The sequence below is a fragment of the Homalodisca vitripennis genome, chromosome 4 (assembly GCF_021130785.1).
Source record: "Homalodisca vitripennis isolate AUS2020 chromosome 4, UT_GWSS_2.1, whole genome shotgun sequence".
In the NCBI taxonomy this organism is placed as follows: Eukaryota; Metazoa; Arthropoda; class Insecta; order Hemiptera; family Cicadellidae; genus Homalodisca; species Homalodisca vitripennis.
In genome coordinates, this window is record NC_060210.1 from 60,647,410 (window position 1) to 60,667,358 (window position 19,949).

Sequence of the window (19,949 nt, forward strand, 5' to 3'; positions counted from 1 at the left end):
TCTAGCTTACTAAGGATGTCAGTGCAGTTTTTCCCAGGATTTATACCCATTTTCTCTAACACCTTAACCCTAGCCTTATTTCCTTCATTGTAAGTCATCACAGCATCATATGTGCCACACTCTAGAGTTTTCAACCCTACAAAATTTGCCTTCGGAATTCTCGTCCATAAAACTGAACTGAAACTCTCGTTGACATTTTGAGTCTTCCCATGAAGACATTTCTTCAGAAGTTGAGGGTTAGCTAGATGCTGATAAGTTGGCTTGATTACATCAATCACTGCTGGGTCCAAGGAATTTTTGTGGTCATAGGTTAGGTTAGGTACATCAAGTGCTTGCAAATACTTACACCACGATTTATCACAGAGGTTGTGTTGCGGTTTTGCATTTGTAGAAGCTTTATGGAAGAATGTCGCCCACACATCTCTTTTCATGCTATCTAAATTGTTTTTATTCCTTCTTATTGCTTGTCCATAGTAATTTTGTAAAGATTCAATTGCAGAATCATTCAACCTACCTTTCCTTCCACCCAAAGCTTTACCATCTTCAAGTTTTTTTCCCCGATAATCACGTCGCAATTTTCTCAGCCAAGACCCCATCCTCTTTTGGACATGGCCAACGCATTCCAATTTTCCAATTATAAAATTATCACCATAATTGCTTTGATTCTAAGACTTTATGAAACCCCTTCGAATCACCGTCCCCCAAGTAATATTTATATCGGACATTCCTCGAGGCCTCAGATCGGGCGAAAACTTTGAGGGCACCTGCTACTTCCATGCTTCCACTCGCTCCAGTAAAATTCTTACATTTATGGGGAGATTTACTTTTTGTAGCACATGAATGACAGTATTTTGTAAGTACTTCTTTCATCTATTATCTTACTGGTATCTATACTTGAAACAGAAATAAATCCATTGAGTGACGTATGCCCCCTTTTTTGCCACGTTCCGTCAATCCCTACGCTAAGATCACGACTAGGTAGGCCTACTTCATCTTCATTTTCTGTGCAAAGATTTAGGCTTACAGACTCCTCAGTTGCTGAAATCATTGTTTCAGTGGCTACTTCTTTTAGAGGTTACAGTAGTACATCATTGTACCTTGAAAATTCTTCTGGTGGGTTAAGTAGATTTAGCAGCCCGAACAACGGTTCACTACTAACACTCCCTTTGCCTATGGCTCTGAGGCCGTATACACATCTAATGTTTATGTCAAAGAATTTATTTGTATTGTCTGAAGTGTAAAAAGGAAACTTAGAGCCACAAAAATTACAAGAGATAACTAAATTGCATGGCAGACCCTTCCTAAGAGAAACATTTTCTTCCACGTAAAGTGTTTCTGAATTTTTACAATTTTTGCAGACACAACATTGCATTATAGCAGAAGACAAAAGGTTTATACTTACTATAACATTACTATCACCCTCACTATCATCTAAAACAGTCTCTGCAAGTTTCTGTTTAGATACTGAAATAGGATTGCTAACTAGGCCTACTTCACTGTCTAATTTAGAGCAATTAGCATCTGCAGAAACTCTGTCACTGTCACTAGTACTAGGCCTAGGATTATCACTTGTGTGTGCTACACAATCTAAGCCTACAACACGGTTTGATTTTGAAAACTAGTTGCCACGGAAACTTCGTTTTCTCCACAGTTTCTTACTTTTGGTAATCTTGAATGAGCTATAACTTACTAACTTTCAAAAATAACCAAAACAAACAAACAATGTAAATGAATCACCAAAACAAAGTTTATTTGGTCTGCTAATAACAGCTGTCAATAACAACTACAGAAAAAAGTCACAGACCTACAAAATATAAATGCTGTTACAACAGAATTGTGTACTATAACCAGTGAATCAACTTTGGTTTGCAAGGACCAAGATCCAATAAAATTGTCTTGTAGTGAGTTATGTTATGCACGATTTTGGATTCAAAATAAATATATACATACACAATTAGCATACCACATTGTTCAGAAAACTCCAAATAATAATAATATGCAAAAAAATTATATTTTTTTTTTTTTTTTGACGTCCATCTCCCCTTAAATCAGAAAGATTCCAACCTACAAATTCAGAATTATTCCTTACGGCTTCCTCCGCCTATCTATTACTTTTAATGTTATCCACTATAAAAAAACTTTTAATGGAGGAATTAACAATGCTTTACACGAACCATTTGGACATCAAAGTATTTAATAAAATATAACATTGTATACTTAAAAATCATGCTTCACATGTAAGCTACAAGAAATAGGAAAAAGGTATTTTTAACATTTCTACCACTCACAGAGCGAAGGATTGAGATATAGACTTGAAATTCTGCATAAGACAGACATTTCTGCATTAACAAAATCGAGTTCAATAATGGTGTATATCTCCCCGTGTGACGGTCTGGGTCCCACCTTTGGCGAAGGATGTTACAAGATACATGATGTGTCCAACCCTATCTTGTAATCATGCTCGCCTGGAAAAAAAATCACTTATAACTCTATTATATATTTTATAAAACAGGTAATCAAACATGTTTGTAATAACTTTTGTGTATTTAAAGGCTTATACTCTTCTGGTTCAATACATATTTACTTACTGTATTGGTATTTAAAAACATATTTTGATTAATTATTTAATTTATTTCTGCAATAATTCCAAATTTAATTGCAATTATTTTAGTTTTAATTTGTTAATGATAACATTTCTTTGAAATGTTGGTAATGAAACCAAATAATTCTATATTGCATAATTATTATTTTACAATAAAAGTTTGATTACAAATGGGCTTCATGTTACAAGTGAATTTTAACAACAATGTGACGAGTATTTACTGTGAAGGATGAGAGGCTTCAATGGGTAAAATATAATTGTTATAACACATAACTTGAGGTAAATCCTTCTACAATTACAATCTTAATCTAAACTGAGAAAATCAGCCAGTTGTTAAGTGAAACAGAAAGAGAAAACAAGGAATAGTACCGTTTTCTTGTAAATATTTATTTTGATACAAGGAGCGGATATTAATACGGATGTAAGGTTACCATTATAGCGTACACGTCAGATGCAAGAAATTCTTTAAATGCGACCTCTCTCGTGAAGTGAAAACCTGATAGTAGTTCTTTATAGCATGAAACAGATACAAGTCAATTTGGAACTGAGGATCAATATGATTGGACGTTAATGATCATGCCCTGACATAACCCTCTCGCAATAACGAAAGGTACAGTCTAATTGGATTTTACTCTGTTCTTGGAAATCTCTAAACACTTATAGATACTCTCACACTACCACACCAGATTGTCGTGTTGTATGTACACTGTTCTTGGAAATCTCTAAACACTTATAGATACTCTCACACTACCTCACCAGATTGTCGTGTTGTATGTACACTGTTCTTGGAAATCTCTAAACACTTATAGATACTCTCACACTACCACACCAGATTGTCGTGTTGTATGTACACTGTTCTTGGAAATCTCTAAACACTTATAGATACTCTCACACTACCTCACCAGATTGTCGTGTTGTATGTACACTGTTCTTGGAAATCTCTAAACACTTATAGATACTCTCACACTACCACACCAGATTGTCGTGTTGTATGTACACTGTTCTTGGAAATATCTAAACACTTATAGATACTCTCACACTACCTCACCAGATTGTCGTGTTGTATGTACACTGTTCTTGGAAATCTCTAAACACTTATAGATACTCTCACACTACCACACCAGATTGTCGTGTTGTATGTACACTGTTCTTGGAAATCTCTAAACACTTATAGATACTCTCACACTACCTCACCAGATTGTCGTGTTGTATGTACACTGTTCTTGGAAATCTCTAAACACTTATAGATACTCTCACACTACCTCACCAGATTGTCGTGTTGTATGTACACTGTTCTTGGAAATCTCTAAACACTTATAGATACTCTCACACTACCACACCAGATTGTCGTGTTGTATGTACACTGTTCTTGGAAATCTCTAAACACTTATAGATACTCTCACACTACCACACCAGATTGTCGTGTTGTATGTACACTGTTCTTGGAAATCTCTAAACACTTATAGATACTCTCACACTACCTCACCAGATTGTCGTGTTGTATGTACACTGTTCTTGGAAATCTCTAAACACTTATAGATACTCTCACACTACCACACCAGATTGTCGTGTTGTATGTACACTGTTCTTGGAAATCTCTAAACACTTATAGATACTCTCACACTACCACACCAGATTGTCGTGTTGTATGTACACTGTTCTTGGAAATATCTAAACACTTATAGATACTCTCACACTACCTCACCAGATTGTCGTGTTGTATGTACACTGTTCTTGGAAATCTCTAAACACTTATAGATACTCTCACACTACCTCACCAGATTGTCGTGTTGTATGTACACTGTTCTTGGAAATCTCTAAACACTTATAGATACTCTCACACTACCTCACCAGATTGTCGTGTTGTATGTACACTGTTCTTGGAAATCTCTAAACACTTATAGATACTCTCACACTACCTCACCAGATTGTCGTGTTGTATGTACACTGTTCTTGGAAATCTCTAAACACTTATAGATACTCTCACACTACCACACCAGATTGTCGTGTTGTATGTACACTGTTCTTGGAAATCTCTAAACACTTATAGATACTCTCACACTACCTCACCAGATTGTCGTGTTGTATGTACACTGTTCTTGGAAATCTCTAAACACTTATAGATACTCTCACACTACCTCACCAGATTGTCGTGTTGTATGTACACTGTTCTTGGATAGTTCTTCGTACACACAGATATATTGCCACACTACAACATCAAGCACTTGTGTTGAATATGTACTGTTATATAACATATATACATTTTTACGACCTAACTTTTATTCTAAATATAAAGACTTGTAAAACCCATCTTAGTTGCCTTTTGACAGAAGTAGGGTTTTCAGAAGTAAATTACTATGACCATAAATATACACTTTTTGACAAATTTTATTGATTGCAACTACAAGCAAACTCAAAAATATAATTCAGAAATATAATTTATTCGAACCAGAAGTGCTCATACACTTACAAAGCGTAAAAAGTTGCGGGCAAAGCGGCGAGTAACTGCTAGTATCTAATTTATGCTTTATATGCACACAAAAAGGGATTTTGAAAAACCTAGCACTTATGTAATTTTAATTCGGACGGTACTCGCAGAACAACTAACATTCCGCTACCCTATCAGCGTGTAATGTAACACAAATGTGTATTGTGTTCACTTTGTCTTCATTTACAGATTTCAATTGTTTGATCAGGGTTTACGTAATATACGTCTTTATTAACCAAACAAAATTAATAACAAAGCGTTATTTTATTTTTAACCACCACTTATGTTATCCATTGTTCATATCTTACTTTTAAAATTAATTTAAACATCTTAATTTAAACCCAAACAACTTTTGAGTATTTACGATGGACTAACTGTATTAAAATAAGGTAAAAAGAATACACTGTTCATAACAATACAGACCCTTTGATATGAATGTTTCTCTACATCACATACCAGAATTTATAGCCGACACATAGGCAGCCTGTAATGTTATTGACAGTAACATTCCTGCCTGGTGTGTAACTGGCTTACTAGTCATGAAATTGACATTCTAAAACTTACTCAGCCCTTTGTGTAGTATGGCTTATGAGCTTTGCGTAATTTGCTGTCGATGGGTTTACTGCAGCCTAGTCTCCTTTGGAAGTGACGGTGGCAGAATGTTATATGCTCGGAAAACAAGAAAAGTGAATCATATCAGTTTTACATAACTGGATCTTATTAAGCCTAAACTATATGTAATATAACATATCTAATAATAGCACATATCTAAAATACGGGTTTAAGTACAAAATCATTTAAGGAGTTTAATGTCAATCCAACTGATTCGAAATTTGAAATATAAACCTCTAATAAAGTTTTAATAAAATAGTTTTTGAGAACTACCAAGAAGATTATCCTTCTGAGAATGATTGGGTGGTATAAACGTATTTTCTATAACCTTCATATGTAGCAATTATACTTTTTGTCATTCCAAACAACTCTCCGATCAGTTATATATCTCCTAGGTGCAACAGCGTTATTAATTCGCCCTCATCCCTTATACAAACATCTATCTTGTGTGCAAAAATGTCATCAATCACTATTTACTATTCAATAACTCTTCTTTCTCTTAACAGAAAGTTAATTTAAACAATATATTTCACCACTGTTTGGCCATTATGCCAGTCAAGGAGGTTTATTTATAAATATTCGATGAGTACGTCCCTCGTTTCACTGTTTTCCCGAACCCTCTAATGCATACGCCGCGACACGCAAACACGTATATATGCTGAACGTTAGGGAAGTTTACGTTTAGGGGCTAGAAAACTTCATGTCTGTCTGCCTGTCCACATGATATATCAAGAATTACCCAACATAAATAGTCAACATTTTAAATTAGACTATATGTTTATATAGGCAACACTAAGTCGATATTTGTCCAATTCCTTCCATGGATTTGGCTGAGCTTTAAGCAACATGAGTTTAACAATGTTAGTGAACACTTTTTCGTTGGTCTTATGGTAACCATGATGGCAACCAGTATTTGCATTAGAAATAAATGTGTTAAGCAAAGTGAATACTGCCATGTGACATTTTAACAAGAGACATAAATTTCAAATGTTTTGGATATCGGCAAATTTGGAGAATTAGTGATAAGTTAGTGAAGTCTCAGCGTTTTTAATACAGACTGAAAACAGGTATGTCATGTACATTTCCTTTATAAATGGCATACGAAATCAGTTGTGAAAATAAATCTATTCCATTAGAGATATACCATATTATCCCAGTTTAAAGATTTTTCCATATTTAAAAAAATAATACGTTGTTTTGTGCCAGGATTCATCATTATATGACAGCGAGAAGTAATAAAACAATAATATAGTTCTTGTAGTAACTGAAAACATATTTCAACGTCTATGGGGCCATGAAAAAAACTGTATTTTGTTTTATGAGAACATAAGTTACTTTTATTTTAAATTTCATCGTTCTTGAAAATGAGAAAGTTGAAAAGTAAAAATCCCATGAAAATAAACCATCCATAGGGGTTTATGGATCACAAAATCACAATGATTTTGTTTTTATTTTTAAGTGATGAACCGCGTGTGTTAAATGATATCTTTTTAAGATATATAGAGGTTGGAAAACAAAATATATTTTTTCTAATAGTCCATATCCTTATACCTCAACGATGTTCCCAATGGTCACTGGCCACTTGATTATGTTGAAATTATAATATTCGTTTAAAATTTCTTGCAAAAGTATTTCTGTCTGCTACCACAACAGTGTCGCCAAATAATTTTATTGCTGATTCTCTTTTATTTTGAAATGTTTATCTTAAAATAATTCTTAATAATTAATAAAACCTGATTTATTTATCAAAATTTCTTTTTAATTTATAAATTATCTCATAATCAAACAAATATTTATAGAACATCTGTTAATTACTCCGGTATCACACCGATGCTACAAATGGCCAGTAAAATCTTACTATTAAAGCCCCCCCAAACCCCAATATTAAAGATACCTCAGGAGACCAAGCCCGAATCCTTTGAAAAAATTAATAATTATTAGAAAACCCAAATTTAATTTTTCATATCTTTGAAAATTTGCCATTCCAAATCTAATTGCCGGATCACATTATCAGAACAAATCTCTCAAATAAAATTTGTTCTTAAGAACTCTGAGACAACTAGTTTCTCCATATAAATCGTGACTGTGTAGATAGTCCCTATAAAAAACTAGGTCTACCATACAATAGCGACTACTAAAAGGGGGAAGTCGAAATTATCTAGCACATTTTTTCTAACCAGCTTAATAACTCCAGGTTTTTTTTAGACAGGAATATCCTACGCGCAGCCATGATTGTACTACGTATATGAATAAACTACAAAACTCCAACCAGCCAGTCTCTAACTTCAATATTGCATACGCAAGATGGCTTCAGATTTTCTTTTTCAAAACTTGAATGATCCACATCGCTAAGGCTACAAACTAAGGAACAAAACTGATTACGTGTTCAGAGAATCATAATTTGGAAATACTGAGAACATTAGGATTCGACAGCAATTTATCTTTATGCGATTGTCTCTAATCGCTTGGAGAAATAATGAAATTTAATATTATGAGTGAAACAATTATTCACTGCCTTAGTAAGATTTAGGATATAACATTGATGTAATCCTGGCTCTAAATCAGAATAGTTTTTTGATTTTAAAACAGAATGGTTAATCACTTCAGTGATCTTGAGTGAGCTATTAACAGCATAAACCGAGGCGTCCATACAGTAAACATAGCTGTACAATTGCAGAGCGAGATAGAGTTTTAAAAGTCATTTATATTTCTGTTAATGTATATGGAATAGACAGGAGTGTGCTATTAAGGTTTTATTTAATGAGTGTTTGTTTATGTTTTTCAAAGCTCAATTTCAAGTTCCGCTAAGTGCAGTTATCATTGTATTTCTTATAAGCTCTTAACATAAAGCAAAACAACTATACTTCCTACGAGCAGGAAAACATTAGAACATGTTTTTATATTAGATTAATTATAATAATATTATTAACATTGTTAAGAAACCGAATCTATGGATCAATAAAATTTTTAATTAAAGATTTGAATGTATGAACTTTGTTTTGAAAACAAAAAAAGTTCCTTTTAATAGTTGCAAATAAATGAGCACGAAACGTAACTTTTGATGAATGTGCAAGAGCAAATGGCCATTTTTAGCTGCATTGCATGTTTTCCAACTTATCTGTCATACAAACACATAAGAAACTATCAATTCCATAAATCCTAAATTGCCTGAAACAGTGCTGAGTATTTGGGTTTGCTGAAATCTCTTATTTCTCACTGGTTAGTTCAGAATGACTGATTACTCTTAAACGGGATCACTGCAGATTTCCGCTGCAATGAGACGATAACGGTCAAGAGATTTCTCGCAGGATTCATCACTCATGTAAGGTATGACATTTCGATATTGGAATAAAACTGAGGAGAGTTGAGGGAATTCATTACTTGGAGAATCGATCTGTCTTGAGTTCGAAAGAAGTGATCATTATTGAACTTTATCAGATCCCTTGCGAAGCTTAAAATACTTGGAAGCACGTCATAAGAGTAAAGCTGAAGTAATAGCATCCAAATTTAATGTCACAATATTTAAAGGTTAGATGTAATGAGAGGATATGGATATGGAAATAAGTTTAGGTACTAAAGACTTTGAATAGAACTTGTAATAATTGGCCATGTATCTTCGTCTAATAATCGTATCTGTTTGTAGTTTGATTTGGAAATCAGTGTTTTTGTTTGTATAGTAAGCGGGAAATAAGCTCCTATAAAGCAATTTCTCCTAATGGACCTTCCGAAAATTATGGCTTCCACAGTCAATTAAAAGAGCCCGACCGTTCATTTAAATGAATTTCATAACATAACTGTTACAAACATGTCTGTGCGTGACAACCTAACATTATTAAATTTACTGTTTTACTCTACCAAATCAAAAGGCATCTTATTTATTTTGCGTAATATATATTTCTCATACCAGCAGCAATACTACTATTAGAAAAAGTTAGTTTACTGGGTTATTAATAAAAATGTTCCAAACTTTAAAATAATATGATATAGAAATGTCAAATAAATTATGATTAATGCATAAATCTCAGAACGTATTAATCTGTTATACGTATATAATATTAAAGAAACCTAATTGACAACCACCAATTTGTTTCAAATAGCAGTATTCTCTTCTGTGGATCATACTGAAGGTGGTCTGAGCACCAATCAATCCTTTAATATGATCACTAATAGAGATCAATAGAAGATGCTGATATAAAACATTAAATCAGCTTATCTAAGCCACCCCTGATAGTAGATGGTAGAAGCTATCTTCAACACTCAACAAACAGTCTAACAAATGGTTTGGTACGGATGTAACTTCAGCGTAATCGGTAAATAATCACCTTAAGAGTTGATTGAAACTGCTGATGGACTTATCATATTACTTACCTAGCACTAAATCCTCATGACGCAACGTTTCAATTATTTTACTTTCTGTTTATCACGCCAAAACTCTGATTTGTAATACGTACAATCTCAAAACAAAAGCTAATGCTTCTTTATTAATGTATTTGAACCTCAAATAGGTACTTAAATAGGCAAAACGAACAAAAATTCAGAAATTTGGTAACTAATTAAATTAGATTTTTAAATTCTATAGTACATAATGAGTTATATTGTATATTTCAAGATTTTGTATAGAGAAGGATGTCAAATATTGAAATATAATATTGTATTAGGTTATACCGCTACAAACTGACATATCTATGGATATAGCCCAGACGTAATTATCTGGTTTACGAATCTGCTAGCTTACTTGTTGTATCTCGACACCAGACTACATACTTATAGATATATTTCTGTGTTATTAGGCTCCTTGCCATCAACATACAACTAAAGCTTCGTAGCCCAGATGACAACCATTAGCATCCGGTTTACAAATCTGATAGTTTACTCTCTATATCTTCAAAATCAGACTATGTAGAGCATACTTAATTATATATTTCTGTGTTTTTAGGTTCCTAGCCATCAACAGACCACTAAAGCCTCGCATGTCCAAGACCATAGCCCAGATGACAATCATTACCATATGGTTCACTAGTCTGGTTCTAGGGTCACCTTGCTTGCTTTACTCTACTACTATAACTTATAAGTGAGTTTCTTTGCACATGATAATTATTTTAAATCTATTTCTTTATTTTATAAAAACTATCTTGATCTTTTAAATGGATATACTGTATGTCTTAATTCCTTAATTAAGTGATATTCCTGGAACAACATAAAACACAATAAATTACGGTACAAAGTGTGTAAAATATCATAAAACACCCAAATAATATTTTTAATATTTAAAAAGTAATACTCAAAGCTTCAGTACTTTAAAAACTCAATGTGTTATAATGATAGAATGATTCCTAGAATAGTCATCCTATATAAAATGGTGACCGTTAAAGGTTTCATATTGAACTAACTTAAAAAAGAGCAACATATGTAATCAATAAACCTTATGAAATATGGTTTGCAGCATTATGCTCTTATAACAACAGCCCTTAAGGCATTTTGCATATTGGCCTAGGCCATGCATTTGAAATACCCATGACACGTCTTTCAAAGACAGGCGTTATGATCGTTAATGCATAAGGCATAGCTTAGGTAGGTGTATATCATTGTGCAAAATATAGTTAAAAATATATTGAGGGGCTTAAATACCCTACATGTACATTTACTGGTGCGGCTTGTATTTAAATCGGCTTCCAGTGCCCATTGGTTAGATTCATTAAAATTATAGCTTGTATAGTACTGAACGTAAAACAGTTAATGTAATATAGAGTAAAAAGTGAAAGGAATTTTTCACTTTTTCTTAGGAAATCCCGTATTGTGATGGCAGTGAAAAAACATGAGCTTAATAATAGGTTCACCTGTGTATGATTTCAAAATTGTTATCACCGCCCTCTTATAGTTCCTGGCCCAAACTGATGAACTGGGTCAGTTTACGAAAGATATAGCTTCCGGGTATAAGTAATTAGTGTGCCTGTGGATTCTCCAATAGTCTTCAATTTAAGATCGAAGTCAAATTCCATCATTTTATTTTAATACTTTCATAGTAACTAAATATTAAAATACCTGGAAATATGAGTGTTAATAAAATGTTATATATTGAAGTAAAAAGTTTCCTGTTTGATGTTGGTGAAGTATCTGTTCATCAGGAAACTTTCGATAATTTTTAACTTTTGGGTATTAACTTTGAATTTTTAACCTTCGGTTTTGCAACTTTTTGGATCCTTTAGATTTTTACTTTAGAGTAAATTTTCTAGTTTTGATTTATTTTAATAATTACTACAATTGTTCAAGTATTTAATTTTAAAAGAATTCTAATATTCGGTCATTTTAAATTCAAATAAAATATTAGTTGGTGTTTTGATCAAAATTTGAGGAGATGATTACAGAATATTCTTTAAATAAATTTTTATTAAGTTTTTATTAAAGTAAGAAAATTATTTATATTTTTAAAGATTAGTAGCAAGACTATAATTTTGTGTGTGTATCAATGAATTTTATATTTAAACAGGAAGGGCTGTAAAACCTTGTACTCGTATTTTTGATAAAAAAAGGCCAAGCAAAAAAAGTAAATTCAAAATTCTAGTGAGTTTAGCTTTTATTTTCGTACGTTAAATTAACTTTTTTGTTCTTTCAACCATTGAAATTACTGTAATTACTCTTTGATTAAATTGAAATTACTGTGTATCTTAATTAATTAGGAATGCGGTACAATTGACATATTAACACAGGACAGTACAATTACAGATGTGATTTGTTAGAATTAACCACGATTTGTCTCTGTTACATGTCTAGAGGATCTGGCCAGACTGCGTGTATTCTTGTATGGCCCGATGGGCAGCCCACAGTCTCAACAATGGACTACGTGTAAGGTCCTTTTCATACTTTTACATCTACTAATTTATTTGTATTCTATTTATTTTCTAATTTTAGATATTTGTGACTCCCAATTCAATATGGTTTGAAAGGATTTACGATATATAATGAATATTGTTATCACAACATGATAAATATTCTTTATCACCAATTCCTAAACTGTTTTTGTCAGATGTTTTAACCAGCTAGTAAGTTGTGTCTCGTCTTTACATAGATATACCGAATCTGATGATTACAAAACATATATACAAACTACTTATTGGACAATGAGGTAAAATACCCTACAGTCTGAATAGGGTCGATGAAAGCTTTACGCTAGAGAGACTTGACCTAACACTGCCAATAGACACAGCTCCCTGACCTTGTTCTGTGCCAGCTTCAGCTCTGTCTCTCTCAACTGCACACAGTGTTAATTGCCCGTCTATAATTAATAACGTTTAATACTCTACAATAGCCAGTGTCCAGCGAGGAAATACAAAAGATAGAGAGAATACGGCCGAAATAGTTTCAGTTGCTTTAAACAATTAATTTCACTCGATTTTAAAATCATCAACTTGGAAACCTGAAAATATTTTTGTTTATACCACTTTTCAAGGCAATATTATGGTGTTAAAATATAAGTATAAAGTACTTGAATATATATTTCAATTTGTAACATATTTTTAAACTTTCTTTCATTTTTTAATTTATTTATTTTTTTAAACTAAAATAACATTTTTTATTTTATTATGATAATAATGTAAATAATTTGATAGTAATTTAATGTGTAAATAATAATAGTATTAATAATTAAGTATTAATATATATTAATACTTATTAATATTAATATTAATAAGTATTAATAATATCTTTTCTGCAAAAGCATACATGAAACCAAAGAGGCAAAAACAATTGTGTGTTATATTATGAGAGAGGGATTTAACTGTTAATATTTTTGATGTGTTTAATTTAATGTGTACTCTTCTCACTGGTTTGGTGCTTGCTTGGAAACTGTGAAGATCACACACGAGAAGAGTTTATTGACAATTCAGTTTTGGATGAAACGAATGTGTGAAAATTGGTGTTGGACATTGATGGTGAATGCTACTTATAATACTTATTTTTAGAACTAGGCGTTTTAAGGTGAATCTCAATCCATCATTGCCCCCGTTTCAAAGTATTTATTCTTGAGATTTTTCACCTTTCCGGTACTCTACATCGTATGTCACCTTACATACCGCGCAGTATTGCCTGGTGTATCAATCATCGCATCTCGATTTATCTCCTTATTAATTTTCAGTTAGGAATGTCTAATATTTATGTTCATATCACATGAGAGGATTTGTTTCAAATTTAAAAAATAATAAAACTAAACTCATTGATGTACAGACTCAGAATTTCAATATTGAAAATGGGTTTACTGAGACAAAATGTTCAGTTCCAACTGTACTCTCATTGGAATCCTCACACTCTGCATGAATCTGTCGTAATGACGTTGCGTTGGATATAAGTTTCATTTGATTACGTTCAATTCCCCATATTCCTTTGAAAATAGATCTTTAAAGATTAATTTGATCGAAAGATGGAACATTTTATCATATAGTATTATTTATATTAACTGTGATAAATGTATAGAGAAACAGGGTTAAAGTCCAAACCACTTTAAATGAATAACCCATTGCCTATTTGCAACCATGGGATGAACTGATAACTTCATTAACGTCACCGCAAACGCACACGAGTATTGAACATCCTACAACCTTACTCTCAGATCACGAACAATAGCCCTAACCGGGGAGTTCAATTTAGGCCACCCGATCTCGCAGCAGAGCATTGTTATTCGTACATTTCTTGACAGCTCATTTTCCTTATCGGATCCCCGATCAAGTTTCCACTAATTATTTCCTCTTCTTCCATTTTTTTGAATACGTTCCATCTTTGTCATTTGCCTTCAGCAATTACTGTAAGTAACTCTAATTGATATTTAATACGCACACTTTAAATTTGTTTTATGTAAGAAATTATTCATAACAAAATAGTTCACTTAATTGTATTAATAATAAGAAAAAGAGAAATAAATTTACAAAATCTCATACTTCTGGGTCGATCCTCACATTTTTTATTTTACAATTTATGGCTTGATTAGGGATGACCTAACAAAACATTCAAAATTTCAATCACAACATTCCTAAGTATAAAATCGGATAACACTTCAGACAGAAATATGTACTTTCGGGACAAAACTTTGAATAGCAACTCATGCAAAAGCAGAACAAAGTCTCATCTCTCCAATGTTTCTCTGAGCACGTAATACGAAAATCCCTTTGAACCCATCTTCGGTAAACTTGAGCTTCGGAACTACATGAAACAAAAGGTTTTAGAAGGCTTTACGAGTACCTGCCGATTTAATTAGGCATCAATCGCTTAATTTTTGGAGTTTATTACATTTTTGAGCAACTTTATTTATCTTCTAATCTCAACACAATAAACTATAAATTAATAAAAAATAAATTTTAATATAATTTGATTAAAAAAATATAATTATTGTAGTATTATATATATATATATATATATATAATATAATATATATATATATATATATATATATATATATATATAATATATATATGTACAAATATATAATATATGTTTATAAATTGTACACACACACATACGCGCGCGCACACTCATCTATACATGGGCTTTAGGGAAAGGTATTTATTATTTCATAAATGGTTTAGCCCAGCCAGCTAGAATAATATTTGTTTAAAAATGCCCTTAAATTGGGTACAACACAACGTGAGCCCTAGAATTTAATAATCACCTAGATTTTTATGGTTATTTCAGAGATATTTTATTATGTATTGTAGGATTCATAAACTGTTTAAAAGACGTTAATTTGGTGTTGTAATAAACAAAATTATGTATAGTCAAGAAAGAATTTAACTAATTGTTTATATACTTACTTATTTCCTTCCTTTTTTATCTCGTTTGACACTGTTTTATCCTAATAATGATGTGGTTCTTTTTTTAAATCGCCCAAATTCTCAAAATTAAAACAGATTTGGGTATATGTTTTATACAAATTTAGCATATTTGCGTTAAAGTTAAACTTTGTTAGGCAACTTCCTGTGTAATCAATAATTGTAAAGATCCATTACTTATCAAGTAAACTTTACTGCTACACATATGAGCAGCGCCTGTAACTCTTGTACCATTTTATTTTTAATTTCTAAAGCTTTCTACTTTACTCAGACACAAGCAAAACGTACTCTTTAGATATGTTTCCCAATAAATGTAGTAGCATTAGTTTTCTCATTTAAATATTTATTGTTGAACGTAACCTGGCTGTATGATTGCAACAACATATCATATATATATATATATATATATATATATATATATATACATTCAGAAATTATAATGTTTAATACCTTTGCTAACTAATTAATTCTTTGCAGACATGTTTGTAATCTCTGTAGCAATATGAAAATTGTGGAAACAAAATGTCTCAGTAGAAAACTATTTACTATTTAATGTTTTACGTTACATTAGTTTTACTGATTATATGAGTATGTTAAAATGTTGTTACAAATTTAAATGTACACTCAAAATAAATTATTCTGTATAAGTAATGGAACCTTACTTCCAAAGTTAACATTGTTAAGCTATATATTTTTAAGCTTGCTCTGACTTTTATTTGTGTCTAAGAATAACTTCAATGTTTCATAGCAGCTGTGAATTATATGGAATATCAATTTAAATATGACGCTTAAACGCAGAGGTTCATGTGCAAAACTGCATTCTTATATAAATGAAATGTTTAGTGTAGTTAAACAAAATCTTATTAGTTTCAACATGAAAATCTGCATTGTATACATAAATCGAGCTAAATCTTTTTATGCAAGGTATAATTAGACTAATTAAAAACGTATGGCTAGGAGATGGACTAATTTACCAAGGCGTAAAAATATCCATACATTCAAATATAGTACAATATTTCCACCACAAATATTTAATCTGATCTTTGTAATATACTTGTTCAAAGGTATAACCTTATCCTGTTCCTGGTGACATATGTAGTCCCTATGACGGCGATGGTCTGCTGCTACACGGCCATGGGCAGGGAGTTGTGGGGTAGTCGATCCATCGGAGAGCTCACTCAAAGGCAGCTTGAGTCCATCAAGTCCAAAAGGAAGGTAATCGTTAATCCATTAACCCCCTTTTAATGAGTAGTAATAGTTATTGCAATCGGGTTCTTTCATTGATAATAAATAAATAGTGGAGTATTGTTTCTTGGTGATGCTTGTCTGGGTTAAAGTTTTCATTATGGAATTAATTTTTTAAACAAATTTCAAGATATGAGTTATTAGCCTGTCTTAAGTATTAAACCCTTTCAGATCTGTTTTTACTTTGATCCATCTACATAATGTACACGGGAATAAATTGTATGGTAGGAACCTAGTGCTCTTTTTTAAGGAAATATCGACGCTACTAACACAAATTTGTGTGTGTGTGTATGTGTTTTGTACATTTTTAGAGAAGTTTATATTTTTTTGAATAATTGAAAATATCACACCTCAAATTTATAAAAAAAATCTTTCCTTTGAAACATTTATTTATAGCGCTAATACTAGTCCTGGGACTGCGTACTGTAATAAGCTATAGGCAGATAGAATGGAGTGTGGTTTAAAGTCTTACTTTAAGTTCTAAACCAAAGAAGGGCAATAACACCCTTTACTTTGTTTGAAGGTTATTTTTGACGATGGAAGGATTGTGAAGGAAACAGGATTTTCCGGACATTTTCCATCGTTCAGTGAAAGAAGAAATCAGTAACACTACGTTTCGAGATCTGCAATCTGATCTCTTATTCACCCTTTAGATCACTGTTCAATCTAAAATTAGAAAAATATACAATATTCATAAAGGATTAACATATTTGACACAGCTACTTCAGTCGGGATGGGTGGCCATTTGACGAATAAAATAACATGCATTTAAGGAATCATAATCAATAAATATGCATTCATAGTTATAATATATTAATAATGTACATATTTTGTTATATAATATTTTATAGTTATTTTAATTATTACATCAAATTTCAGTTAAGTAGGACACATGGCCCTACCCTGTGTTTAAAATCTAACATCTGCATTGTAAAGGTATAAATTAATAAATATATGAGTAATTTTTATATACGTATGTATGTACATCTATATTTATTTATAAAATTGTAAGTAATATTAATACTTAGTTACCAATAATGAAAATAGAGTCTAATTTAAATTAAGTATATTATCAAACTATAATTGAATACATGGAGGAGCGTGTGGAGTTTTGATGCTAAGGACTGTCAGTCAGTAACGTGATTAGGTCCATGAATGATGAGTTAATTAATCCCTGTGGTGGCCAGCACCGATCTTACAGTACGCATACATGGCGTAGATTAATCTCAGAATATCAGTACAGTCGTGTAAGGGTGCTGCAGTTGGTTTTCTGTTGGGAGAATGTGTTTTCTTTTCATTTTAACTAATATTTTGACTTCTCCTATTTAACGCCTGCTTTTAAAACAGAAGAACAGTTTTATCATTTTACAAGGAGTTGCATATATTTTTAGTAGAGTTTAGAGATATATTGTAAAGTAAAATAATACAAATGTTTTTCAGTATTATTTGAAATATAAATTAAGTGAATAATATATATTTGATTTACAAACAAATTTAATCTCACTACGTCATATAAAAACATGTGGATTACTAAACTTATAAATAACTTAGAAAATATCATTTCTTAAAATAAGATTCGTTAAAATACTATCACTCCCTGAACATATAAGTCATTCATACACGAGAATGTATGACCCAAATAAAAGTTGTTAAAGATAAAATCCAAAACTTTTACAGTAGGTAAACCAGATTATAAATATTTCCCAAGATTCAAAGGTGTTACTTTAAATGCACGTAATAACTTGTGAAGTGAACAAGACCATTTATATTCTATTCTATCCTCAGTGAGGATATCCTTAAATAGTTATATTGTTGAAAATTATTTTTTATTTGCATTATTTGAGATTTAATATCAAACATTTGGTATGTAAATTTTAATTAATAAGTAGTTTATGAATACATAATAATTTTAAATACGCGTTTATTACATAAATTACAAAACCAAAATAGTTTAAAACTAAGGAGCACTGCCTTACTATAATTATTTATTGGCTCGTTTATTCAACGCTAATGACAGAGAAAGTTCCATATCTGAGTATATCGTGTAGCTCATTAGATTCTATGCTTGTCTTGAGACAAATGGATTGCGTGTATTTGAAGATTCGACCTTGGGGAATTTGAAGGAATATTGCCTTCACTATAGGAATCATATTTCGCACGTACAATTATTTATTTTTACAGGGTACTAGTACGTAAGACTCTAGTCTGTTTTCAAAAACAGCAAAATTTCAAGTCTGTAGCTCATTTCATTCTGAAGATGTCCTTCGGACAAACAAATTCAGATATTGATATTGAGGAGTAATTTTACAAGCCCCCAGGTAGACAGAAGAATAGCGTTAACAAAGTACTCAGTGATGAGCTTCAACGTTGCTCAGCCAAATTCCGTGGATGGACATTAACCGTCAAAGAACTCATTATTTTGTATGAAGAAAAACGTTTTAAAAACGCAAAGATTAAAGTCTATATATGAAATTTTTATCGAGGTATGTGGCCGATACTTATGTGTTACTATGTCACATATGAACATTTCATATCATTGTAGCCAGTTTCACATGCAAAATAGATGAATATATTTCGCCTAAGCAGATGTAGCCTATATATAAATTAAGTTTATGTAAAATTTGAATTATTTAGATCAACTCATGATCAAGATATCGTGTGGACAGAAAAGATAGAAATTGAACATTTTTACGGGCTTTCGATTAATAAGCCTCATTAACGCTCACCTATTATACCTTAAACGACATTTATTTTGTACGTGTTCCAGGTGGTGCGGATGTTTATAGTGATAGTCACAATATTCGGCGTGTGCTGGCTCCCATATCACTGTTACTTCCTGTACGCTCACTATCACAGAGACATCGGGTACTCCAAGTATGTCCAACACATATACCTCACTTTCTACTGGCTCGCCATGTCCAACGCCATGGTCAACCCACTCATATACTACTGGATGAATGCCAGGTACCTCTACCGTAGATAGTTACACCCAACTGGTATGTCTAACACACATACCTCACCTTCTACTGGCGGATGGATGTCAGGTACCTCTACAGTGGAATTTTACACGCAACTAGTATGTCCAACACATATACCTCATCATCTACTGGCGCACGAATGTCAGGTACCTCTACCGTGGATTTTTACACCCAACTGGTATGTCCAACACATATACCTCACCTTCTAC

General features: G+C 32.1%; 1 protein-coding gene across 1 annotated transcript in view; it reads left to right on the top strand.

The window, feature by feature from the left end:
* Positions 1–19,949, top strand: part of LOC124359359 (tachykinin-like peptides receptor 86C) — a 99,104-nt gene that overhangs the window by 60,392 nt on the left and 18,763 nt on the right. Inside the window, exons 5-8 of the mRNA XM_046812038.1 lie at positions 10,639–10,773; positions 12,474–12,545; positions 16,582–16,732; positions 19,530–19,726. Coding sequence (XP_046667994.1) covers positions 10,639–10,773; positions 12,474–12,545; positions 16,582–16,732; positions 19,530–19,726 — 555 coding nt within the window. The remainder of the gene's footprint in view (positions 1–10,638; positions 10,774–12,473; positions 12,546–16,581; positions 16,733–19,529; positions 19,727–19,949) is intronic.